General features: G+C 41.4%; 1 protein-coding gene across 1 annotated transcript in view; it reads right to left on the reverse strand.

Moving 5' to 3' along the window:
• Nucleotides 1-26,544, reverse strand: part of ARID4B (AT-rich interaction domain 4B) — a 98,666-nt gene that overhangs the window by 33,598 nt on the left and 38,524 nt on the right. Inside the window, 7 exon segments of the mRNA XM_032216036.1 lie at nt 4,046-4,298; nt 4,971-5,068; nt 9,622-9,716; nt 10,685-10,757; nt 11,508-11,677; nt 19,707-19,759; nt 20,889-20,968. Coding sequence (XP_032071927.1) covers nt 4,046-4,298; nt 4,971-5,068; nt 9,622-9,716; nt 10,685-10,757; nt 11,508-11,677; nt 19,707-19,759; nt 20,889-20,968 — 822 coding nt within the window.

The following is a 26,544-nucleotide window of genomic DNA, read 5'->3' on the forward strand; positions in this document are numbered from 1 at the left end:
GAAAGAAATACCTGGCAGGAGGTGGAGTTGATGACCGCACCCAGGTGCTGTATACGGGTGGATGGTCGGAACTGGCTCTTCTCCATGTTGACAGAGAAGCCATGGTACTGCAGGGTCTGCACAGTTAGAGAAACATCGCGGTGTGCCTGCTTGGTGGTGAGAGAGTGAATGATTATGTCGTCTAAATAACATTCCAGACGAACCGGATGGTTGCGGAGATGAGCCGCTAGCACTGCCAGAATTTTGGTGAATGTTCTGGGCGCAGATGATAGCCCGAAGGGAAGAGCCCTGTACTGGAAATGCTTCCCTTCCGCGTAGAACCTCAGGAACCGCCTGTGGGCCACATGGATGGGGACATGCAGGTAGGCCTCTTTGAGATCTATTGATGTCAATAGGTCCCCCTCCCTCACACAGCCCAGGATGGAGTGGAGTGACTGCATCTTGAACCTCTTGTAAGCCAGATGCTGATTTAGGCTCTTGAGGTCCAAGATGGCCCTCCACCCCCCTGAACTTTTGGGCACTAGGAAGAGGATCGAATAGAAGCCCCTCCCCTGCTGATCCTTGGGGACTGGCTCTATCGCCTCTATCTCTAGGAGATGGCAGATTTCTGCCCTCATGCGTTCCCTCTTTTCTGGGTTCCTGGGGGTAGGACAGCGGATAAACTTTCTTTGGGGAAAGGATAGGAAGTCCAGGAGAAGGCCCTTGCGAATGGTGTTGAGGACCCACTTGTCCGATGTTATCTCCTCCCACCTGTCGGCATACAGCCGTAGCCGACCCCCGATGGGGGGATCCCTGTGACCGTCACTTTCCCTTACGAAAGGGCCGGGATCCACCACTGTTGTTTCCTCCTCCTCGGAATGGTCTCCGAAAGGAAGACTGGGATTGGTTGGCACGAGCCCCGAAGGGTCTGTCTTGGTGCCTATCCCCCCCTGCCTGAAAGGGCCTCTGATAGGAGGAAGGGTGAGAAGATTGCCCTGTTTCCTGGCTCCTGTAGGGTCTCTTACGAAAGGACCCCGCCCCTTTCCGGTCACCCCTTTTAAAGGTTGCCGGAAGGATCTTGCGTTTGTCCTTGGTTTCGGTGACAAACTTGTCCAGGGCCTCTCCAAACAGAAAGCCCCCTTTAAATGGGGCCGATGCCAGCTTCCATTTAGCCTTCATTTCGGCCTGCCAGTGCCTGAGCCATAGGAGGCGGCGGGAGGTGATATTGGAAGCTAGAGCTCTGGAAGAGAATTTTGCTGCTGTCAAGGTGGCATCCGCCGAATACTCGACAGCGGTAATAATCTTGGTTAGCTCATGGCGCCACCTAGATTTCCTGGGCGGGGGTCTGGACCTGAGTTGGCGCAGCCAGAATAGGGTGGCCCTAATAAAAAAGGAGGCAGAGGTGGATGCCTTGATGGCCCAGGCAGACGCCATGTGTGTTTTCTGACATGCCTTTTCTGACCTCTTATCTTCTGCCTTAAGTCCCTCTAGGAGCTCAGCTGGCAGGTTGGAATTGGAAGTCAGAGACACGACTGGGGCATCTACTTCTGGGAATTTGAGGATTTCCTCCATTTTATCTTCTACTGCATATAGAGTTCTATCCCCCCCACTGGGGTTGGTCAGGGTGCCTGGCTGTAGCCACTGGCGCCGTACCGCATCCATAAATAGGTCTGGCACAGGAATAACCTCGGGAGTTTCTACTGTCTCTTTGAACAACCCATGCTTAAGATCCTTGGAAGTGGAAGCCTGAGAGGCCTCAGGCCTGGAGGTGGGGCCTAACTCTGTGGCCGTCATGGCTTTGTGCAAGATAGACTTGAATAATGACGGTTGAAATAGGCCAGAGAATTTTGGCTTGTCAGGGGTGGGGTTTTCGTCTTCGGAAAGGGCGAAAATCTCCCCTTCTTCCTGCTCAGAACTTGATAACCCAGAGTGAGAGGGGCTTGAAGATGGAGAGGATACAGGCTCCTTAGAGGTGGAGGCCCTAGGTTTGCGTTTCTCCTTTGGGGCCTTGCCCTTGCGAGAGCCCTTGCGCTTAATGCCTTCAGCTATCCCTTGGGAGATGGCTAAGGCAATTACCTCCCTCATTTCATCCGAGAGAGCAGGACTTTTCCCCCTTTTTTTCTTTTGCTTACTGGTCCTGCGCTGGCTAGGCCTGCCTGAGCTGGATCCACCCTTCCCAAAGGGGGAATTCTGGACAGAATCTCGTTCCTCTCCGATGGAGGAGCTAGGGGAGTCGGGGTACCCCCAAGATGCTTCAGGAGATGGATCCCTGGATGCATAGTTATCCCCAGACAAGAATTCACTGTCCCCGGGGGATTGGGCCTCACGATCAGGGGAAGCTGACTCCCTGCTGCGACGGTCTGGGCTAGGTTCTGGCTGAAGGGGCCTTGAAACCTCCCTGGGATCCACTGTGGCTCTTGGAGAAGACCTTTCAAGTGAGCCTTTGTGCCCTTTGCCTTTATTTACAGAGGGATCCAGCTTGCAGCGCTTGCTGGAGGGCCCCACCTGATCCCCTAAAGCCTCCCTGCATTCCTCAGCCATTTCAGGTCCCCACGAGGCCTGGAAGATAGCTGGAGTTGGGATGGGCACGCGCTGGCCTTTGCAGTCCAAAAGCGCTGGCAGAATCTCCAGGAGGGAAGGGCCGCCTTGGGGTCGGATTTCCTTCCTCCCACCGCCCTCGGTTCCCCGAGACTTAGCTTATTTTCCGGAGGGAGAGACTAGCTGGCTTCCCAGACTAGCCCCCAGCCTCCCCGCGGCGTTCTGCAGTCGTTGAGGGCTCGCTGAGGCTCCGTTGGCTGGCTGGGCTCTTCTTGCTGCCTTGTTCCTAGCACGCTCTGAGCTCTGCCGCTCTGCCCAGTGAGTCGGAGCGATCCAAAATGGCGGGGGGTGCGCACGCAGCCGCTTCCCGCTCTTTCCAGCCCTGAAAGGCGCGCGAAGGCTCCAGCCGTCGCTGCTGTTGCCGGGCAAAATGGAGCAGGCGAGGGAATCCTAGCAATCCGGCTCACCTGCTTTAGAGCCTTCTCAGAGCCTTGCTGGACTTTTCCTCCCCCTGGGACGCCCCTGTTCCAACAGGGAACTTGGTTTATCCCACTAATTGCTCCCTTGCTAGCCAGCCCCCGCTGTGCAAGCCTTTTCAACCCCCTGCAGTGCTTGCAATTAGCAACAGCAGGGAAAACCCGGCAGCCCTTCTCTTAAAGCGACGGAAGCCTCACTGGAGGCAAATAGACAGACCTGATGTAGAAGCGTGATTTCCTCTATCTGAGAATTTAAACGTGGTCCAAATTGGGAAACTTTTTCCAGCCTTTCTGCTCTTAGACTGGAGCTCTCCCAAAACAGCCCTAACTCGGGCGGACTGAGTTTTCGAATTGAGCATGTGCAGGCAAAGGGAGGCGTGGTCAAGAAAAACTTCACTCAGTCCAAGGGCAGATAGGCTGTGTTAACCCAGCATTTGGGCTCTCTGAGCAGTGCACTGGAGAACTACGTGTTCATTTGTACTGCAAGTATCATTAGTATGATACATTAGTTGTTGATTACACAATAACACTACACTGTGATGAATATTTGTCTTGTTAAAATAACAACTGCAAGATTAGATTAATGAAGTAATTCCAAGTCCCAAATCTTTTCTAATTTAAAAGCTTCCTGTCTACTTTCCCCCCCTTTTTAACTTTGAACAGAAAAATGTTACAATCTATGATACATTATCTAAAAAGTATAATACTAATCAAATATAAATTATGCAAATGTATCCACATTTAAATATATCACATGAGTATAATTTGTGCAGGTAGTATGGAATCCAAAAGGTCCTAAATAACATTTTAAAAGAATTGTTAAACTGATAAAGGCACAAATAATCTGTGATTTGGCCTTATGAAAGTTTCTCTTAAAAGTTAATATTTATTCAGAAGTGTAAATATTTTGACTAATAAATCCTCCAAACATCTATTTTGTCCAAAATAAGTTGAAGCTCTTAACTCTGCAAATGCCATTTATTCCCTGAGATATTTAATAAAAATATTTTTTTGCACTAAAACCAAACTTTTTTTGGGAGAGGAGCCCTTACCAAAGAGGTTTTATCATTTTCTTTTTTTTCATTCTCATTCTCAGTTAGTATGACTTGTTTGTTCATTGCCATTATTTCGTCATCTTTTTCTTCATTTTTCACCTTTGTTTCTTTTATATTTAGCTCAACTTCTTCCTGCTTTTTCACCTCTTGTTCATGCTCCTTACAGGGTTTGCTTGGTGTTTTCTCTGGCAGTGCCATTTTAAATTCAACATTAGCTGATGTGCAGTATTCCTCAAAGCCATAGAGATATCTAAAAAATGACAGCAGCAAGCAAAATCAGTTCGGATTGGTTTGCTTTACAATTACACTTTGATGATATGAATTCATAAGTTAAATTATAGTAGATTAGGAATGAATCACAAAAGATTCAGATAAATGGCTTAAGGATGGAAGACTGAGATTAGTAAAAGCCTAAAAACTTGTGCCAACGTCTAGGGCAGCTTTAGACTCAAAAAGAGGCAGTCCTCAACTTAACAGCCACAAGTAAGCCCAACATTTCTGTTACTAAGCAACAGTTGCTAAGTGAGTTTTGCTCCATTTTATCACCTTTCTTGCCATAGTTGTCAAGTGAATCACTGCAGTTGTTAATTTAGTAACAGAGTTGTTAAGTAAATCTGGTTTCTTCACTGACTTTGTCAGAAAGTTGCAAAAGGTGATCCCACGAGTCTGGCATACTGCAACAGTCATAAATACATGCCATTTGCCAAAAGTCTGAATTTTGATCACCGTGAGGATGTTGCAATGGTCATAAGTGTGAAAAATGGACATGGCACTTTTTATTAGAGCCATTGTAATTTCAAGTGGTCACTAAATGAATGACTGTAAATTGATAGCTGTACAACTGAATGCACTTTTGGATTGGTTAAACAAATTCATTTTTGAGTGCCAAACTGAAGCATTCAGTGTTATATTAATTACTTACTTTTTGTAAGCACATTTGACATTGTATCCAGCAGCAGAATTCAAGACGGGAATACCAAGGTCCTGATATACTTGCTTCCAAACAGCTCCACTTTCAATCTGTAAAATATCATAAGAATAGCGTTTAGGCTTAAATAAATAACACCCTGATGATTGAAGTAACTCATTCTACAAGGTCTGAAATTTGAAGAAAAAATTTGTTGTAAACAAATACTTTCTTATTGCTTTGAGGTACAGAAATTTTATTTTATCTGTCCAAGTCTGTTCACTAGAGATGTACTTGAGAGGTATAATATATGTACAAGTGTAAGGACATATGATCGAATTGCCTCTTTCTCTTCACTTGAATAGCTAGCCCTTTCCAAATATGAATTGCCCTATCCTAGAAATACTGTAGAATATAGGGGGAAAGGGATGAAACAAGTTTATAACTGGACTACCTATATTGTCTACTATATCAAAAAAATTACATCTACATTGAACAAAGGACAATTTATTTATAGGACTGCCTCTCTCTGGAGACATCTGCTTGCCCCACCAGATCTGATAGTGTAGGCATGCTTTTGGTTCCTTCTCTTAAATGTTGCAATCACATGGAATCTAAGAAGTATGCCTTTTCTATATTAGCTCCTGCCCAATGGAACACCCTTCCCCCTGAGGTCCAGTAGGCCCCCGTATTTTTAACTTTCTGAAATTCACTTAAGTCTTTCCCCCCAAGTGCTGGGATAGGGTGAAACTGGCATGGAACAAATTTGTTGGGCTACAATGGAAAGTTTAGCTATAGTGACAGGACTTTATTGTTGTTCTTTGTTTTATTGTGTTGTGTTGTGTGTTCTTTTATTGTTGATACATACTGCTTTTATTTTGGCATTGTGAACCACTCAAAGTTTGGTTTAAGATGGACAGCAATATACGTAAATGTTTTAAATTAATTAGGAAACTAGGATTATCAATTTTTTCATGCTTCAGCTTTCCTGTGGCAGATGACACATTACCCAAATAAATGTTAAAGTGACTTGGAATAAAAGAAAGGTAGCCTAAGCTATACAGTTTAGTGAGACATATCACTAGAATCCACTGATATCTATGTTATATAGGAACAGTATGTCAGTAGATAGCAGAACAGACTGATGAGACTGACCGCAAACAACCTTTTTTTTTTACTTTTAGCCAAAATTAGGTACATGTGAATTCATTTACACAATCTTGCTTGTTCCTCAAATGTTACATGAAAGTTAAATATTTTTAGCTTTGTTATTAATGATTCAACAGCAGAGTTGGAAGGGACCTTGGAGGTCTTCTGGTCCAATCCCCTGCCTAGGCAGGAAACCCTATAGCGTTTCAGACAAATGGCTACCCAACATCTTCTTAAAGATTTCCAGTGTTGGGGCATTCACAACTTCTGGAGGCAAGCTGTTCCACTGATTAATTGTTCTAACTGTCACGAAATTTCTCCTCAGTTCTAAGTTGCTTCTCTCCTTGATTAGTTTCCACCCATTGCTTCTTGTTCTACACTCAGGTGCCTTGGAGAATAGTTTGACTCCCTCTTCTTTGTGGCAACTCCTGAGATATTGGAACACTGCTATCATGTGTCCCATAGTCCTTCTTTTCATTAAACCAGACATACCCAGTCCCTGCAACCGCTCTTCATATGTTTTAGTCTCCAGTCCCCTAATCATCTTTGTTGCTTTGTCATTTAGTATAATTGCTTAAAATGGTCTTTATTATAACAAAGGGCATTTTAAGCAATTATATTAAATGACTAACTACTTCCCTTTTATATATCATTCCTCTGGTGTTTGAAAGCTGGATTTACAAATTATTTGGAGAAGCTATGACTAACCTTTCCTTCTCCAAAACAAACAAAAACCAGAATTGAAGTTATTAGACATTTTTGCCTAAAGGCGTGCTGGGTGCTTCAAGAAGAGACAGCCAATTTTACTGGCTGTTATCTCCATTCATTACAATTTAAACTAAGACTTCTCTTCCTATCAAAGGAACAATATTCTTACCTTATCAAAGAATATATGTTATATCTAAGTGATTACCAAGTTCCATTTTAAATTACATATAAATTAATCAGTGAATTGGTAACCATGAATTAACATTTATTTCAAGCATCTATTTTATAGATAATTAAAATAAATTCTGATTTTGTAGGGTGTAAAATAGGTTTTCATTTCTATAGGTAAAAATATGTAACTCTTAATTTCAGATTTGTTTTTAAATTAATGAATTTATTAATACAGAATACATTATAGCTGCAAATTATCATTGGAGCTGCCATTTTAAATCCCACTTAGAAGTAATTTCACTGCTTTAAATTAATCCATGCAAGCCCTATTTCACAAATTGTGATGTTAGCATTATATCCAGTAAACCACTTATATGTTATCCATTTTAATCCCACTCTTAAGAATCTTACCTTTAATCTACTCTATATTTGCAGATTATTATTTTTAGATACACAAGCAAGCCTTACCTCAACAGAAACATTAAATTATCAAAAGTGAAATCTACACCATACAACAAATTAATTTTTGAAATTTCTTGATCTTCTCACTTTTCAATAAAATTTATGAATGGACTTCCACAAGCATAGTAACTATTTTTCCAGTAAATGATATACAAGTATTCCTTGATTTACAACAATTTGTTTAGTGGCCGTTCAAAGTTACAAAGATACTGAAAAAGTTGATTTATAACCGGTTTTCACACTTATGCATGTTGCATCACTTCTACAGTCATATAATTAAAATATGGATGCTTGGCAACCAACGTGAATTTATAACTTTTGAAGGTTATGTGATCATCATATGTAAACTTTGCAGCAAGCTTTCAACAGGCAAAGCCAGATTTGCTTAATGACTGCATGATTCACTAAAGAACTGCAGTGATTTGTTTAACAACTGTGGCAAAAAAGTAAAATGGGACAAAACTCACTTAACAACTATTTTGCTCTTCCAAGGAAATGTTGGGCTCAATTGTGGTCATAAGTTGAGGACTACCTGTATATTAGATTGCAATTCTATCATTTGTTTAGTTAATATTTTTTTAAAAGTATCAATTAACTGTCATTATCATAAATTACATTACACATAATAATTCACTAATGTACAATGTCAATTTTGGATATTGGTAAACAAAATAAACGTTGCTGTTGGAATATTTATAATAATAATTAATAACAATAATAGCACCCTCTGCAAACAAGCTAAAGAATTGCCTCAAATAGCTGACTACCTTGTATCCAATTATAGGTAAACATCTTAATGAACTATTGCAAAAATATTGCACCAGCTTATTAATAATTGACAAAACCTAGCTGATTCTTTAAAAAAAAAACCCAGCAAAAGAGACAACATAGGAAATTATAGGCCAACAAGAAGTTTTGGTCTTGTTGTTGGCTTATAGTTATATTTATATTACTCGGAGTCATTCAATATTTAGAAGAAAATAACAATTTTTCAGTAGAATAGAAAGGAAATAAAAGGAAAACCAAAAGATCACTCTCTGATTGATAAAATGATTGCAAAAGTCAAAAAACAATGTACATATACGTACTATATATATATATATATATATATATATATATATATATATATATATGTGTGTGTGTGTGTGTGTGTGTGTGTGTGTGTGTGTGTGTATGTGTATGTGTATGTATATGTATATGTATGTATATGTATATGTATCAGCACAAATACATACATACATATATACATACATACATACATATACACACAGACACACACACACAGACACACATACACACACATATAATGAAGCAGTTCCAGTGATTATCAGCATTTAGCAAATATTCACATTGACAAAATTTCCACATGTCATTTTCAAAAGGTCACTACTATTACAATATCCTAGGTTCTTCAATGCATATGAAGGCAAACACCAGCTAAAGAACTGACTGGAATTTCACATGTTTGTATATGTAATAATATGTCACAAAAACCCCAGCAAAGATAGTGCCAATAGTACTATCAATGAATAGACAACTTGTAAATAATTCCAAACAAACGGAGCACCACTTGAATGCTATTGGCATTGACAAACTCGCCATCAGTCAATTGCAAAAGGCAGTTTTACTTGGAACAGCTTTCATCCTGCAATGATACCTTTAATACCATTAAACAATAACTGCTTATCCCTGATCTTGGGAGGAATTTGATAGATAGATAAAAATGCCAAATCCAGTCTAAACATCTGACTGTGTGACTAAACATAAAAGGAACCAAATTCTAAGCAATTGCTATACTTGCAAAAAGCACAAAGTACAATCAGCCCATATTCCATAAGCCACAGCTTTGCTGTATAAATATCTTTTTACTTTAATGCTCATTTAGATATTATTCTTCTATTGCTAGGACTTCTTTTGTATATAAAAAGGATTGCATCTTGTAGTATTTGTTTAATGACATTTTTGTCGTATATACAGTTATCTCTATAACACAAGTGGGAAAATGTTATGCAAATACTATGTTACATTATTTCCATAAGAAAAACAAATATACCCAACTGCACTTAGAAGTTGTGTTCTCATCTTCTGTACAACTCTTTTTATAGCTGTATAAAGTGACACTATTATTATTTTAGATTGTTATTTTTTTCTTTTTACAATAGTTTATAGTACTTACATTATCAAATCCTCCAAGTTTATGAACAAGTCTGAATAATTTGAAGAGATTCAAATTTCTATATCCAAGGACAGGCCGTTTATTAATAGGAGTCCCTATGAAAGAAACAATTTTAAATTAAGTGCTTGAGCATGATGAGAAGTGTTCATATTAATGTTACTGAAAATAAATCAATTTAAAAGTTTAGTCTCACACAAAATCATGTAACATATATTCCATTTAGCCAAAAATAATCACAACAAAGTTTGGTGCTACTTATTACAAATAAATGTGTAGAGAATTCAGCTAAAGCTTTGTCTTCCCAATTAAACTACGTAACAATTTAATAAAATAAATTTCCAAATAATTACAGAAGTTTGTACCTATAAGGCCCAGAGGTAGTCAGAACAAAATAGATCTTAGCAGCACTTAATAAGATACCTTATGATAAAAGGCTTTGCAAAACAAACACAAACTCGTGTTACTGGAAATTTTGGCTAACATCCTGTGTTTACTAATGTGCATCTGGCAAATACCCCGAGAATTCATATTTGTCCTACAATATTCTTGCCAACATCCCATCTGATCTGGATAATGGGAAGACCTCAGAGGAGGAAGAAATTGGAATTGCATGGATGATTTTTCTTCCTGCCCCCATAATTCTTTATTTGTCATATATAGGCACTAGCAAGGATCATCTATTTTAGTTTCCTGCTTAGATCTGCAACAATTGGGGAAAAAAATCACTTGATAGGTGACACTACTGCTTGGTGGGCCACCCTTGGTTTTGATAACCTAGAAGTTGTGCACATATTATATAAATACATTTGAGAGGGTTTAAAAAAAACATGTAGCCTTTTAAATTAATGTTTTAAAATGTAACTTTAACAGTAAGCTGCCTTGTAACACTACATACTAAAATATTTGTAATTACCTTTGATTCCTATACACTTTATTAACTAAGAATGCAAATCTTAAAAAGGAACACCCTCAAGTACCAGGAATGAAAAGCAATGTGATTCATAACTATACTTAATTCTCATACAATTAAACAAGCTGTACAGTAACCTAATGAAATGCTCACCTCTATCTTCCATGAATTTATAGAGTTGTTGCAAAAAGTTCTCTCTTTCTTCAGGAAAGGGTTCTATTTCTTCCTAATAAAATAAATAAAGAAAAGACATTAACATAGCCTACTATCTCAAAAACCACCAACAAGGAAATCAAATATCATTTTCATCCTATAATGTTTTACTCTAAAGTTCAATATTATTTTTATCTTTAAACTAATATTCTTTCTTCAAATCTATTTTATTTCAAAATATTTAGAGAGTTCCACTGTGGGAAAATATAGAAAATTTAATACATACAAAAATTACAATTTTATGAAGTTCTACTGAGAAATTAGTATTGCTTTCTTGGAATTACTCCTAGGAAAGCTTCTACAGGACTGAAACTATAGAGTGCCAAAATGAACACTCTGGTACAATTACATCTGACTAAATGCAATTTAATCTGTTGAATGTTATTTGAGTAAAGCTGTGAACTGGGAATAAAATTTTCTCCTTTAAAAAACAATATGGTTTATTGTAGATTTCAATCTGATAAACATTTGCTGATAATTCAAGATCTCAAGTCATAATTATGATTGCAATGATGACTTCATCAGCTCTATATTTACATATTCCTTCTGTTATTCAAAATATTTCCTGAATAAAGGATCCAGGTATAGTTCTCCAAGTGACAGAGAATTTCCCCAAATTTCCCTTTGATCAAATACTGATTTTCCACTACTGCTTATACAAAGCTTGACTAGCTGACTTTGAAATGACTAGCAAGATTTACAAATACAAATTTTGACACGTGCAGTGCAATACAAACTTATTACACTATAAGATTATACTTGCCTCTTCTTCACTGCTATCATCTTCTTTGTCCTTTTCATCTTCATCCTCTTCTTCTGCTTCACTACTGGAACTTTCTTCTTTCAACTCGGTCTTCCAATTACTAGGAACAGTTCTATTTTTACAGAACTCTAACGCCTGATCAAAAGCTGTAAACAAATTAATTTTATCAGAATAGAATGACCTCCCTTAAAGATTTGTCATAATTGTGATTATGGCTTACAGCTCATGAAAACCCCAAATCCACAATCTCAGAAAATTAGAATATTACATGCAACCAATAAAACAAGGATTGTACATAGAACAATATCGCACCTCTGAAAAGTATAAGCATGCATATGTACTCAGTACTTGGTTTAGGCCCCTTTTGCAGCAATTACTGCCTCAATGCGGCGTGGCATGGAAGCTATCAGCCTGTGGCACTGCTGAGGTGTTATGGAAGACCAGGATGCTTCAATAGCGGCCTTCAGCTCTTCTGCATTGTTCGGTCTCATGTCTCTCATCTTTCTCTTGGCAATGCCCCATAGATTCTCTATGGGGTTCAGGTCAGGTGAGTTTGCTGGCCAATCAAGCACAGTAATCCCACGGTCATTGAACCAGGTTTTGGTGCTTTTAGCAGTGTGGGCAGGTGCCAAGTCCTGCCAGAAAATGAAGTCAGCATCCCCATAAAGCTCGTCTGCGGAAGGAAGCATGAAGTGCTCCAAAATCTCCTGGTAGACGGCTGCGTTGACCCCGGACTTAATGAGGCACAGTGGACTAACACCAGCAGATGACATGGCTCCCCAAATCAACACAGACTGTGGAAACTTCACACCGGACTTCAAGCATCTTGTAGCGTGTGTCTCTCCATTCTTCTTCCATACTCTGGGTCTTTGGTTTCCAATGAGATACAAAAGTTGCTCTCATCAGAAAAGAGGACTTTGGACCACTGAGCAACAGACCAGGTGTGTTTTTCTTTAGCCCAGGTAAGACACTTCTGACGTTGTTTGTTGTTCAGGAGCGGCTTGACAAGAGGAATACGACATTTGAAGCCCATGTCCAGGATCTGTCTGTGTGTGGTGGCTCTAGATGCACTGACTCCAGCCTCAGTCCACTCCTTGTGAAAGTCCCCAACACTTTTGAATGGCCTTTTCCTGACAATCCTCTCCAGGCTACGGTCATCCCTGCTGCTTGTGCACCTTTTTCTTCCACACTTTTCCCTTCCACATAACTTCCTATTAATGTGCTTTGATACAGCACTTTGGGAACATCCAACTTTTTTGCAATTACCTTTTGAGGCTTTCCCTCCTTATGGAGGGTGTCAATGATGGTTTTCTGCACAACTGTCAGGTGAGTAGTCTTTCCCATGATTGTGATTCCTACTGAACCAGACTGAGAGACCATTTTAAGGCTCAGGAACCCTTTGCAGTTGTTATGGCTTAATTAGCTAATTAGAGTAGGACACTTTGAGACTAGAATATTGCACCTTTTCACAATATTCTAATTTTCTGAGATTGTGGATTTGGGGTTTTCATGAACTGTAAGCCATAATCATCACAATTATGACAAATCACGGCTTGAACTATCTTGCTTTGCATGTAATGAGTCTATCTCATATATTAGTTTCACCTTTTAAGTTGCATTACTGAAATAAATGAACTTTTGTATGATATTCTAATTTTCTGAGTTTCACCTGTGTGTCTTGGTTTGACTTGTTTTTTATTTCCTAGTTTGCTTGCAAGTTCTTATCCATAGTTAATTTAAGTCAGAAGTTCTCATTATGCTAAGGTGACCAGACGTCCCGCTTTTGGCGGGACACACCCGCCTTCCAACGCATTTTCCCGCGTCCCGCCCGCCTTTTTAAAAGGCACGCTTTTTTTGGCGCTCGCAGCTCCCGCCCATCAGCTGCTAGCTTGCTGGGCTGGCTCATCGTTTTGTTCTCTATCCTACCGATGAGCCAGCCCAGCAAGCTAGCAGCTGATGGGCGGGAGCTGCGAGCGCCAAAAAAAGTGTGCTTTTACCTACCTACAAATTTAAGCCAGCCCAGCCTGCCCGCTCACTGATTGGATTGGCCTGGACTCCAGCCAATCAGTGAGCTGGCTGGGATTGGAAATTTTCAGCACGTCTGCGCGAGTCTCCATTTCCTTTCACCAAAAGACGAAAGAGGTTGCAGCTGCGCTGACTGGTGAGTATTAAGAGCCGCGAGCGGATGGTGTGAGATCGCCGCCCGGTAGCCGCCAGAAGCCGCTCCCGGCCGTGGGCCCCTGCCCTGCCGCGTCCAGCATGTCAGCAAGCGGGTTGCCCGCCCGCCTAGCTGCGTTGCCCACATGCACGTGGATTCAAGAAATCCGGCTGGATACTTTGAATCCCCGCGCGTGTGGGCAATGCAGTTTGCGGGGGAGGGGAGCTTCGCTTGAGATGACCATGCTATGCCCTCCATAGCCTGGTCCTCCCAAGCAGAGCCTGCCTAGCTGCCTTGCGCACACACGCGGGGGATTCAAGAAATCCGGCTGGATACTTTGAATCCCCGCGCGTGTGGGCAATGCAGTTTGCGGGGGAGGGGAGCTTCGCTTGAGATGACCATGCTATGCCCTCCATAGCCTGGTCCTCCCAAGCAGAGCCTGCCTAGCTGCCTTGCGCACACACGCGGGGGATTAAAGAAATCCGGCTGGATACTTTGAATCCCCGCGCGTGTGGGCAATGCAGTTTGCGGGGGAGGGGAGCTTCGCTTGAGATGACCATGCTATGCCCTCCATAGCCTGGTCCTCCCAAGCAGAGCCTGCCTAGCTGCCTTGCGCACACACGCGGGGGATTCAAGAAATCCGGCTGGATACTTTGAATCCCCGCGCGTGTGGGCAATGCAGTTTGCGGGGGAGGGGAGCTTCGCTTGAGATGACCATGCTATGCCCTCCATAGCCTGGTCCTCCCAAGCAGAGCCTGCCTAGCTGCCTTGCGCACACACGCGGGGGATTCAAGAAATCCGGCTGGATACTTTGAATCCCCGCGCGTGTGGGCAATGCAGTTTGCGGGGGAGGGGAGCTTCGCTTGAGATGACCATGCTATGCCCTCCATAGCCTGGTCCTCCCAAGCAGAGCCTGCCTAGCTGCCTTGCGCACACACGCGGGGGATTCAAGAAATCCGGCTGGATACTTTGAATCCCCGTGCGTGTGGGCAATGCAGTTTGCGGGGGAGGGGAGCTTCGCTTGAGATGACCATGCTATGCCCTCCATAGCCTGGTCCTCCCAAGCAGAGCCTGCCTAGCTGCCTTGCGCACACACGCGGGGGATTCAAGAAATCCGGCTGGATACTTTGAATCCCCGCGCGTGTGGGCAATGCAGTTTGCGGGGGAGGGGAGCTTCGCTTGAGATGACCATGCTATGCCCTCCATAGCCTGGTCCTCCCAAGCAGAGCCTGCCTAGCTGCCTTGCGCACACACGCGGGGGATTCAAGAAATCCGGCTGGATACTTTGAATCCCCGCGCGTGTGGGCAATGCAGTTTGCGGGGGAGGGGAGCTTCGCTTGAGATGACCATGCTATGCCCTCCATAGCCTGGTCCTCCCAAGCAGAGCCTGCCTAGCTGCCTTGCGCACACACGCGGGGGATTCAAGAAATCCGGCTGGATACTTTGAATCCCCGCGCGTGTGGGCAATGCAGTTTGCGGGGGAGGGGAGCTTCGCTTGAGATGACCATGCTATGCCCTCCATAGCCTGGTCCTCCCAAGCAGAGCCTGCCTAGCTGCCTTGCGCACACACGCGGGGGATTCAAGAAATCCGGCTGGATACTTTGAATCCCCGCGCGTGTGGGCAATGCAGTTTGCGGGGGAGGGGAGCTTCGCTTGAGATGACCATGCTATGCCCTCCATAGCCTGGTCCTCCCAAGCAGAGCCTGCCTAGCTGCCTTGCGCACACACGCGGGGGATTCAAGAAATCCGGCTGGATACTTTGAATCCCCGCGCGTGTGGGCAATGCAGTTTGCGGGGGAGGGGAGCTTCGCTTGAGATGACCATGCTATGCCCTCCATAGCCTGGTCCTCCCAAGCAGAGCCTGCCTAGCTGCCTTGCGCACACACGCGGGGGATTCAAGAAATCCGGCTGGATACTTTGAATCCCCGCGCGTGTGGGCAATGCAGTTTGCGGGGGAGGGGAGCTTCGCTTGAGATGACCATGCTATGCCCTCCATAGCCTGGTCCTCCCAAGCAGAGCCTGCCTAGCTGCCTTGCGCACACACGCGGGGGATTCAAGAAATCCGGCTGGATACTTTGAATCCCCGCGCGTGTGGGCAATGCAGTTTGCGGGGGAGGGGAGCTTCGCTTGAGATGACCATGCTATGCCCTCCATAGCCTGGTCCTCCCAAGCAGAGCCTGCCTAGCTGCCTTGCGCACACACGCGGGGGATTCAAGAAATCCGGCTGGATACTTTGAATCCCCGCGCGTGTGGGCAATGCAGTTTGCGGGGGAGGGGAGCTTCGCTTGAGATGACCATGCTATGCCCTCCATAGCCTGGTCCTCCCAAGCAGAGCCTGCCTAGCTGCCTTGCGCACACACGCGGGGGATTCAAGAAATCCGGCTGGATACTTTGAATCCCCGCGCGTGTGGGCAATGCAGTTTGCGGGGGAGGGGAGCTTCGCTTGAGATGACCATGCTATGCCCTCCATAGCCTGGTCCTCCCAAGCAGAGCCTGCCTAGCTGCCTTGCACACACACGCGGGGATTCAAGAAATCCGGCTGGATACTTTGAATCCCCGCGCGTGTGGGCAATGCAGTTTGCGGGGGAGGGGAGCTTCGCTTGAGATGACCATGCTATGCCCTCCATAGCCTGGTCCTCCCAAGCAGAGCCTGCCTAGCTGCCTTGCGCACACACGCGGGGATTCAAGAAATCCGGCTGGATACTAGTCTCCGTGGAGAGCTTGGCAGGCAGCTGGCTGGACTTCTAAGAGGTGGGGGGGAGGAGCGGCAGCTCCTTGAAATGGAAAAAGGCTTGCTTCCTCCCCCTCCCCCAAATGAGACCGGGCTCCCAGCAGCGATTTGCCATTTGAGAGAGAGAGAGAGAGAGAGAGAGAGGGTGGGAGGGGGAGAACGCGAGTGTGTGTATCCCTCCTTCCTTCAGCCCAACACTCTAGCCCGGCTTGACTCCCGCTTCGTCTGTCCTGCCTCTTCGCTTCTCTGTTTGATTGTTGAAAGTGGGAGCCAAACCGGGTCATTCCTTCCAAGAGGCAAGTTTCCCATTGATTGAATGGCTCGCTGCCCTAGACCCTCTGCAGTCCCTCTCGTCTGGCCAGAATGCCAGCAAGAGTGTTGGGCTGAAGGAAGGAGGGATACACACACTCATGTTCTCCCCCTCCCTCCCTCCCTCCCTCCTTCCCCAGCCAGTCCCATGCCTTCTCCCAACCCCCGCCCCGTTCTCTTAGCTGCCCCATTCTCTTAGCTACGTTCTGCCTTGTGATTGCTGTCTCCAGGCTCTCCTCTCCTATTATCGTGGAAGGTATCTCATTTGGGGGAGGGGGGGGCAGGCCTTTCTCCATTCAACAGATCCAATATACAGAGTTTTATTTTTTGGCCCTAAAAATATTGTCACTGAGGATGAGAGAAATTTCTTCATCATTGCTATTGGCCTCAAGTAGCAAATAATTAAACATGGTTTTTAGTGTACTTAGTTAGTGATCTGCTTTTTAACATTACATGGTATCAGTTTCAAGAATGCATGCAATCCTGAAAATTTGTAACAAACTTGTTGAAGGGCCTATGAAATATTTTCTAGTTTAGTGTAGAATAAGTATTCTTAATAAAAGAAAAAGTCATTTTTATTTAATCAATTGCATTCCTGTTTATAATGGCATTAATTAACTAAACTGGAAATAAATCTATGTTTTGCTAGAGTTTTAAAATTAAAAAACCTTACATTTTGTTGCTATTATTTTAATCAGAGTTTTGCCAAGTGAAATTATATAATGGTTCCTCATGTCTCTGTAATTTTCTAAATCTCATCCAGAAGTACCACAGAATCTGGCATTTTCAGCAGAATGATGCTGATGCTAATAAAACATCCTGATTTTTGGTGAAAGGATGGAAAGAGGAAGGAAGGAGGAAGAGAGATCTAAAGTGCAGAAAGACAGAAGGCAGATAGGCAACAGGAAGGAAGGAAGGAGAAAGAATGGAAAGGAAGGAAGGCTAGAAGGAAGAAAGAGGGAGGGAGGGAGGGAGGGAAGGAAGGTGAAAGAAGGAAGGAAGGAAGGGTACGTCCACTTGTAGGCCTGGGACTGAATGCAGGAGGAGTCTCTCCATAGGATCAGCTGCTCCTCTGATCATGGTCTATAAAAATGTTACTGCCTGCCTGATGCAAATTTAGACAGATGGTGCTTTGGGCTGCCCCTCAAATCCCCCTTTACTCCTCCCCCTGTAGAATTCAGCCCCCTGAGTTTTGCCTTTGAGGGGCATGTGTGGTTATGGCGGATGGCAGAGTCAGCTGGAGGTTGAGAGGGGATTGGGGCTTTTGTCCGCCTGTGGAGTTCTCCCCATGGACAGGATGGGATGTTGGCATGAAAGGGATCCGGGCACAATCTCACCTGTTCCAAGTAAAGTTGCCTTTTGCAATTGGCTACCGGTAATCCTCGACTTACGACCAGAATTGATCCCCCAATTTCTGTTGCTAAGGGAGACGTTTGTTAAATGATTTTTGCCTTATTTTGCGACCTTTTATTGCCACGTTAAGTGAATCATGGTGGTTGTTAAGTCAGGAACATGGCTGTTTAGTGACCAAAATTACAATGGCATTGAAAAAAGTGACTGATGACCATTTTTCACACTTAGCGACCATTTTCACACTTAGCGACCGTTGTGGCATCCTCATGGTTACGCGATCAAAATGTTGATGTTTGGCAACAGATTCGTATTTCTGATGATAGTTTGAAATGGTGACAGTATAAATTATTGCTGGTGTAATACTTAACAATGGTTTTTAAGGATTTCTTAAAAGGAAGGAAGGAAGAAGTGAGGAGTCTCGAGGAGGGGGAAAACATTTAGTGACCAAAGTTACAATGGCATTGAATAAAGTGACTGATGACCATTTTTCACACTTAGCGACCGTTGCGACCATTTTTCACACTTAGCGACCGTTGCAACCATTTTTCACACTTAGCGACCGTTGCAGCATCCTCATGATCACGTGATCAAAATTTTGTTTGGCAACAGATTCGTATTTATGCTGGTTTCAGTGTCCTGGGGTGACCTTTGACAAAAAAAAATTTTTTTAATCAAGCCCGCCCCCCCCCCCCCCCCCCGGTCAAGGTGTCCCTCTTTTCCAATCTGAAAATCTGGTCACCTTACATTATGCTGACAAAATCTAAATGGCTATAGGGACATCAAGTACCTGAGAATACTTCTATTCCATGAAAATATCTCTTATTACAAAGTTCAATTAAAATTCTTCAGTTTCTTAAAGTATAATTGACAGCACTAAGGAATATGGCTTTTCAGTTGTAGTTACTAACCATGCCATGTTTAATCATCTTTTAAGGTACCAATTAAAGATACGGCTTTTGGCATAATATAATGGCTAGGCATAGAGTTTTCTCAAATTGTTTTTAAGCATTAAAATGTTTTAATTCTTTAATTACTATAGCTTCATTTCTACTATTGATTTTCTCTGTTTTTAATTATGCAGTAAACTTAGATTAGTATCAAGGTTTGATAGACTACTCTTTTATTTAATGGTGAAAGTAGGCAGCACAATCACTGAAAACTGCTGGCATAATTTTCTGTCGTTTTGGGGCAGGAAGCACATAAAAGTTGTAGCATAAAATCTAAAATAGGCATGATGCAGTTTTAAAAACAAAGAAAACCCAAATCCACTCAATCCAGGAAAGATTAATATTTAGATTTTAACATCTGATTTTTTTCTCCATATCTCAGACCAATACTACCTATTTTCTCTCATAAGGCACTCTCTGTGGCCTTGCCTCCAATGCTAATGTAGAAGGCCGACCAACGGTCCACACTTGTAAAAGTAAAGAAATTCTGATTGAAAGGTTGAGAGAAAAAAAATAAAAATATATAAATAATAAAATAAAATATTGACTCATGGTATTTTGACATTGCTAGAACATTTTTTCAGAATTCTCAGTTTGTCTAACCCTAACTCATTTCTTTTCTAGCTAATTATAACTAAGAATAAACACAGTCCCTCCTTTCTAATTTGAAGTTAATTTTTACCTTGTTTAATGCAGCATCAGGTTTGGTGAAGACTCACTAATTTCCCGTACATCTTTCCTTGGAATTGAAGAGCTAAGAAATTATGATAACAGTATTTTAAAAAATAAGTATTTAAGTATTTGACAATAAAACAATATTCATTTAAATGAAGTATAAGTATTTAAGTATTTTGACAATAAAACAATCTTCATTTAAATGAAGCAATCTTCTATTATTAATTATCCATAAAATGTGGATCTCCTACGAGTACAAAGCAAATAGGATTTTTTTTTTAAAGTGAAACTTTGGAATCCTTATGCTTAAAACTACTTGTACAGATCTTGTCAGTATTGCTAGAAAAGGAAATTTAAGATTTATGATCGCAATTTTAAACAGTGCTAAATGTTTTCTTAAACAAGAAGAATAAAAATATAAGAGCTATAAATCCAAACTCAGAATGAAAAAACAGGAAAGGGAAACACCCGTTTTCCTAATGAGGAAACACAGATAACTGCCTGGTAGAACAATTATATTATATCTACTTCAAAATAGGTTTCTTACAACAAACTACACTAAAGTGAATTCAATTCAATGGACTTTACCAAAAGATTACCTGATTGGACCATGGTATCCTAGACTGGGTAACCCACTGCTAATGAGAATGAGAAATAGAATCAGCTTATCTTTTCCCGAAATCATATAGTAGCTGCAAAGCTCCATGATTTTAAGTCAAAAGAGGGAGTCAGATTTGTTTAAACCATATGATTCACTTAACACTGCTGTGATTTACTTAGCAACAAAGCAAACCTGGCAAAAAGGTCATAAAATTGGATGCAATCCACTTAACAACCACCTTCGTCAACAATGGACATTCTGGTCCCAATTATGATTAAAATAATACCACATTATTATTATCATAATTATTTACAAGCATATTATACAAGGGAATAACACCTTTTTAGAAATCCTACATCAGAAAAATTATTAAATTGTAGAAATATTCTATCCATGCACTTCAATATTAACACAAATGGCACATTGTTTTCGTATTTATATATCCATACTCTCTGTGAAGTAGAAGGCAAGATGCAGAATTATTTTGTTCATTCTATCCCTCTCCTTCATTCTCATGAATAAAACAAATCTGAGTCCATCTGCCCATCTTGTTAGTTACATCATAGTATTTAAACAAATAGTAATTAAATCAAACATTTTCACTCACAACTTGCCATCCTTGAAAAGAACGAACAAGAATATTATCTTCTTTACTGCAACTTCATCACTACAATTTGAACAAACCACCTGTAAAGAAATAAAAAGCTGCATTTAATTATTATATAGAAACTTTATTTAATATTATGTAAGAATCACAAAATGTATTTGTATGCATATTATACGGTCCTACACATCTGGTTGTTATTGTCATGGATGTTGAACATATAAAAACCCCTTTTCAACTACTATAATTATTTCAAGTAATTGGATGGGGGTGGAGTGCTGGTCTTAAATTGCTTCCTGCATGAAAAATAAAATCCTTGGCCTCCATCATCCTCTGCCATCTGACAATACACAGCAGAGGGGGAAAAGTAATTTTATATAGAGAAATAAAAAAGAAGAAACTTGAGGCCATTGCAGCTTCTATTTTCCTAAAAGCCCTGTGTGATTGAGAGAAAGAGGTTGTCTGCCTCTGGCTGCAGCATGATTTTGAGCAGAGGGCTATTTTCTTTTATTTTGCCTGCTTTTTCAGAGAAAAAAACAAACTGCATTCCTTTAGTGGAATTCCCTCTCACCAAACCCTGATGTTAAGTGAAGAAAAAAAGACTCTTGCAATCTCTACTTCTCCAAATTCAGCTAACCACAACAACAACAACAACAACTATATCCTCCAACCTTACATTAACAGCTCCTAGGTTCTTGGAGCTACCAACCAGCCCCAAAGGCTGTGAATCTCACCAAAGATTAACCACATAATATAACTTGAAGAACCTAAGGCAAGGTAAGCTAAAGAACAAGCAGGTCAAATTCAGCCTGGAAGCAATATATGATTTGGAGAATAAAACGATTGCAATAGTAATTGAAGAGCTGAAGCAGAGGGTTGTTGCCTTTGCTGAAAAGATTAAAAGATATGAAAACCGAGTAACTCAATTCAAGGAAAACTCAGAGTTCAGAAGCAAATCAGCACCAGTTTTTAAGAGCTTAGAAAGTGGAGATGGAGTAACACAAATGAAAAGCCTGATAAAGAGAAAGCTCTGAAATTCTGGAAGAATTTGTGGGAAAACAACAAAAAGCACAACAGAAATGCAAAATGGATCAAATAGATTGAGGATTCTATTAAAGTGCACAAAATGTAAGATGTGAAAATAACAAAAGAAATGGTGCAAAGACAGTCAAGAAAAGTGAAGAACTGGAGTGCACCTGGACCAGATGACTTACATGGCTTCTGGTTAAAGGCACTTACAAGTGTGCACAAAAGATTGGCAGCCCAAATGAACCAGATCTTAAAACACCTGAAATGATGAATGGATGACAACTGGAAGGACATTTTTGATCCAAAAGAAAAGGAAAGGATCCTGGAAACTATAGGCCGGTCACCTGTTTGCTAACAACATACAAGCTCTTTACTGGTATCATTGCAAACCAAACTTATGGATATTTGAAAGAAAGGACTTGCTTCCTGTAGAACAGAAAGGATGCCTGCAAAAATTCAAGAGGAACAAATGACCAACTGCTGATTGACAAACTAATCCTAAAGAATTCAAAGAAAGACAAACCAACCTGTTCATGGCTTGGATAGACTATAAGACAGCAGTTATTTCAGTTACCCCATAGGTGATCAAAAAATGCCTGAAAATCTTTGGCATCAGCAGCAACATACAAAAAAATCATAAAAACTTCAATGAACCTCTGGAAAACGAAGCTTATAGGTAATGAAGAAGTACTGGGGTGAAGTTGAAATTAAACAAGGCCATTTTCCAGGACAATTCCCTTTCAACCCTACTATTTATACTCTCATGCTACCACTGACAATCATTTTGAAGAGATGAGCTATGGATACGAACTTGCAAAAAAAGGACTGAAAATTTCACACTTGGTGTACATGGATGAGTTGAAGCTGTTATGGTAAACAAAAGCTGAACTGAATTCATTAATTGAAAGCACAAAAGAATTTAGCCAAGACATTGGTATGTAGTTTGGAATTGACAAATGTGCAACAAGATGATGGGATAGAACTTGAGAATGAAGAAATGATAAAGGCAATAAAACCAGAAGAAGGTTACAAGTACTTGGGGATTTTAGAGGCCTCTGACTTAATGCATAATAAAGTCAAGGAGTTACCTTCAGTCAAGTACATTCGATGAAGTTTGCAAGATATTAAAGTTCAAATTGAGTGGCGGAAACATCATAAAAAGCCATAATACCTGGGCTATACCTGTGATTCGATACACTGCAGGAATAATTGACGGACCCGATGCAGTTGGACAATTTGGATAGAAAAACAAGGAAGCTTATGACAATGAATCATGCCTTTGGCACCCTAAAAATGATGTTGACCAATTATATCTAACAAGATCAGAAGGTGGTCGAGGACTCCTACAAGTAAAACAGACTGTGAAAGAAGAAAAAAACAGCTTGAATGATTACATCCAGAAAGTGAAGAACCAATGATTAAGGAAGTAATAAGGAGGCCTTTTAAAGACAATAAGTCAAAAGCTGAATATAAGAAAGAAGTAATTGAGAAGCGAGCTGAAAATTGGAAAAGCAAAGCTATGCATAGCCAATACTTGAAAAGTATTGAAGGCAAAGCTGACCAAAAGCTAACTTGGAACTGGTTAAGATTAGGAGTTCTGAAAAAGAAACAGGAGGCTTTATTCTGGCAGCTCAAGAACAAGCCTAAGCCACAAACTGCATGAAGGCAAAAATTCAACATGTTACCACCAACAGCAAATGTCACCTCTGTAATGAGAAAGATGAGACAGTCGACCACTTTATCAGTGGGTGCAGCAAAATTTCACAAACTGACTACCTGCAACGCCATGACCGCATTGCTAAGATCATTCACTGGAAATTGTACCAAAGTTTGGATTTGAGTACAGCAAACAACCACTGAGAACATCAGGTTCAGGTTTTAGAGAATGAGAAAGTCAAGATCTTGTGGGACGTCAGAATTCAGACCTGACAGACACTTGCCCCCAACACACCCTGACATAACAATAGTTGAAAAGAAAAAAGTATGGCTCATTAACATTGCAATACCTGGAGATGCACAAATTGAAGATAAACAACAAGAAAAAATCACAAAGTACCGGGACTTGCAAATTGAAGTTGAGCAACTGTGGAAAAAGAAATTGTGTGTTGTCCCGATTGTAATTGGAGCCCTTGGAACAATACCTAAAGGGCTACCTTGCTATTTGGAATTTTAAATTATCAGACTTGACATTCTGATCTACAAAAAACCACCCTACTTGGAACGGCTTATATCCTCCAACGTTACCTTAACAGTTCCTAGGTCCTTGGTTAGGTACTCGAGCTGTTGACTACCAACCAGCCCCAAAGGCTGGGAATCTCACCAAATATTAACATAATAATAATATAATAATAATAATTGCGGCACAATTCAGTAGCACAAATGATCCATTGGAATTTGTGCAAAATTATAATATTAAAACAGCAACAAACTGGTGGGAACATCAGCCTGAAAAAGTCACCGAAAATCAGATGGTCAAGATCTTGTGGGATTCCGTATACAAACCGACAAATACTGGCGCATAATACCCAGACATCACACGGGTTGAGAAAATAAGGTCACAATCATAGACATCGCAATACCAGGTGATAGCAGGGTGCTGCCGAGAAGGGAACATGAAAAAATCGCAAGATACCAGGACTTAAAATCGAAATTCAACGACTATGGCACAAACCAGCAGTTGGTAATTCAAGTGGTAATTGGCACACTGGGTGTCTATTCCAAAAGCACTGGAATTACATTTAAAACAGTTTAAAATTGACAAATCACCATCAGTCAAATGCAAAAAGCCGCAACTGCTTGGATCTTCACGCATATTAAACGAAAATACGTTACGACCGTCCTAGGCCCCCTGGGTGGGGCCCGACGAGTAACCAATGCCAAATCCTGCGAAACAACGGGCCGCTGTGATACAATTGTACAATAATAATAATAATAATAAAAATAACAACAACAACAACTCCCCCGTTGCGTCCCAAGCCCGGATGAGAAAGGAGGAGGTTTTGGGTCAATGTTGGCAACTGGCCCATAAAAAACCCGCCAACCCATACAATATGGTGAAAGAATAAACCAATAAAATTTTAATACGCATCAGTCGTTGCGCAAGTTAACAAGGGCCGCGGCGGATGTTTGGGGTCCCTGGACATCCGTCGACAAGTGGCCTACAGTGGACCAGCCAACAAAATGAAAAAATATAGTGCAGATGAAAACCGTGCCATAATGGCCTGTTACTACAAACTCAGAGCCAGAAAAAGAGGCTATTTAAAGCGAATGTATGAATTATGGAAACAAACAATATCCAGATTCAAATGTTAGTGAACAACGCTAGCCAGATCAAAGGCGATTTGTATACGGAATAAAGTGTTTAGTGAAGTTGAACATGAGGAAATTCAGGCAACTTGCAAAACCAAAAAACATATCACAAGCGGAAATAACTGATATTCAAGACACAACTAAAGACATTATAGTAGAACTCCCAGAAGAAGCTCTCGGGAGGAAAATAACATCACCACCACTAGAACCAGTTATCACTGAACCAACTGATGAACTAACTCAAAAACAAAGAATTGAAGGATAAGATCATGGAGCATTTTCTGCTTAATGAGGAAAGGCAACGTTACCATCACTAAAAACTGTGCCTAAGAAAATTTTGGCCCCTATCATGAAAATGGTTAATGCAGTGTTTTCAACAATTGAATCGGGATCCATCTTGGAAACGAACAGTTAATCTACAGCGCAGCTGTAATAGTCACTAATGAACTAGGCATTAAAATCAAAGTACCTAGTCACACAACAGAAAAAGCATCAAAGCCAAAGTGGAAAATCCGATTAGAACCAAAAGTCAAAAAATTAAGGGCAGATGCAAGAACATGCATGAGCAACGGCTTAAAAAACAACAAAACCATAGATTGGCTAATCAGAATATATAGATTGGATACAAGAAACATCAATGAAGCTGTAGAGATTGTAAAACAGCGATAACAGCAACAGCTAGAAAAATTGAAAGATATAGCAGTAGACTTATATACCGCTTCATAGGGCTTTCAGCCCTCTCTAAGCGGTTTACAGAGAGTCAGCATATATTCCCCCAACAATCTGGGTCCTCATTTTACCCACCTCGGAAGGATGGAAGGCTGAGTCAACCCTGAGCCAGTGAGATTTGAACCGCTGAACCTGCTGATCTAGCAGTAGCCTGCAGTGTTGCATTTAACCACTGCGCCACCATCGGCTCATATGAGGCACGAATCATCCAATATAAACAAAATCAGCAATTTCGATCAGACCAACAACATTTTTATCAAAGTCTTAATGTAAATGGTGACACCAAAAGTGAAAAACCAGAAAAGCAGGCCACAGTTGAATTCTGGAAAGAATTGTGGGAAAATGCAAAGGACTACAACAAGGAAGCAAAGTGGATACATGACTTTGAGAAAGCATTGGCAACAAAACAAATGCAAGTATTAGAAATAACAATTGAGAGGGTCAAAAATCGCTTTAAAAGGTAAAGAATTGGACATCACCTGGAAAGGACCAATTACATGGTTTCTGGCTCAAATATCTGATCAGTTTACATGCAGTATTGGCCAGGCAACTGAATGAATTTACAAAAGGGCCAAATTGATGAATGGTTGAC

Source organism: Thamnophis elegans, chromosome 4 (assembly GCF_009769535.1).
Source record: "Thamnophis elegans isolate rThaEle1 chromosome 4, rThaEle1.pri, whole genome shotgun sequence".
Lineage (NCBI taxonomy): Eukaryota > Metazoa > Chordata > Lepidosauria > Squamata > Colubridae > Thamnophis > Thamnophis elegans.